This window comes from Perkinsus marinus (genome assembly GCF_000006405.1).
Source record: "Perkinsus marinus ATCC 50983 genomic scaffold scf_1104296929144, whole genome shotgun sequence".
Taxonomy (NCBI): domain Eukaryota; phylum Perkinsozoa; order Perkinsida; family Perkinsidae; genus Perkinsus; species Perkinsus marinus.
In genome coordinates, this window is record NW_003216585.1 from 1 (window position 1) to 1,214 (window position 1,214).

The 1,214-nt window shown below is 48.0% G+C and overlaps 1 protein-coding gene across 1 annotated transcript; it reads left to right on the forward strand.

Annotated features, from left to right (window-relative positions):
* Nucleotides 1-53: 53 nt before the first annotated feature.
* Nucleotides 54-944, forward strand: Pmar_PMAR014943 (ATP-binding cassette transporter, putative; the record flags this gene model as incomplete). The annotated part of the gene is made up of 1 exon (XM_002787927.1): nt 54-944. One exon carries the CDS (start codon nt 54-56, stop codon nt 942-944), a length of 891 nt encoding a protein of 296 aa, XP_002787973.1.
* Nucleotides 945-1,214: the final 270 nt, after the last annotated feature.

Consider the following 1,214-nt stretch of genomic DNA (forward strand, 5'->3'; position numbering starts at 1 on the left):
TTCAGGGCCTCATTGAACGCTATAGGAAAGAGACTAGGGCGCCGACCTGCCAGATGCAGCAGTTCCTGCTCGCCGAGACTGTTACTACCCCAGGGTTTGGCGCCGATGAAGGAGTCGGCTCCCCACTGAGCGAGAAAGAGATATGGCAGTACGTTCGTCCGAGTAAGGTGGTTCAGTTCTGGACCCTGCTGAAAAGGAACTTTCAGAACAACCTGCGGAATCCCGGTATTTACTGGGTTCGTTTCGTCATGTATGTGATGCTTTCTTTCATGATTGGCACTATGTATATCCGTTCGAACGATTCTCTGACTCAGTTTGACTACATCCCGATGCTCTTCTACGTTCAAGCATTCTTGGTATTCATGGCAGTCGCTGTCTTACCATTCTTCGATGAGATCAGAGCTGTCTTTGCACGAGAGAGAGCTAATTCTAATCTCAATGTGCTCATGTTCGTGCTGGCCAACTTCCTGGCAGCTTTGCCGGGTATAGCACTGATCGCCCTCGTGTCTTCTGCGATGGTCGTTGGTATCGCTGGTCTCAACGCGTTCGGATGGTTCTTTCTCAATCTCTTCCTCTCTATGGTCGTGTCTGAGTCGCTGATGATGCTCCTGGGCGCAGCTACTCCCCACTATATAATCGGCATCGCCCTTGGGGCCGGTCTGTATGGTATGTTCATGCTGGTCTGTGGGTTTATGGTACCTCGAGATAAGATCCCCGCGGGGTGGATCTGGGTTCACTACATCGCCTTTCACACTTATGCGTTTGGGGCGTTCATGTACGCTGAGTTCCACGATGAACCGCCGGCTGGGGATATTATTCTGCGTCAGTTCGATTTGGAAGATACGGATATTGGCGTGAACATGGGCGTGCTAGTGGCTTGGACGCTGGTCTTACAAGTGTTATTCTATCTGGCGCTTAGGATTCTCCATACGGGTAGAAGGTAGACCTACTTATCTTGGTAGGGTTAACCTTGGAATTCTAGACCGTCTTTTTTCGGTCTCCGAAGAGCTATCCGGTCTCCGAAAAACATTAAGTCATTTCTTCCGTTGTTTTTTTCTTATTTCTTATGTGTCGTATTTGCTCATCCCAGTAGACTTTTTTTCGATAGTTTTCATTATTATGAGTAATCGAGTTGATCCAATGTTATAAGTATACGAGTAATATTCACCCGTTTCCATTCGTGTTTTGTGTTAAAGTCAACCCCACCTTGCCGT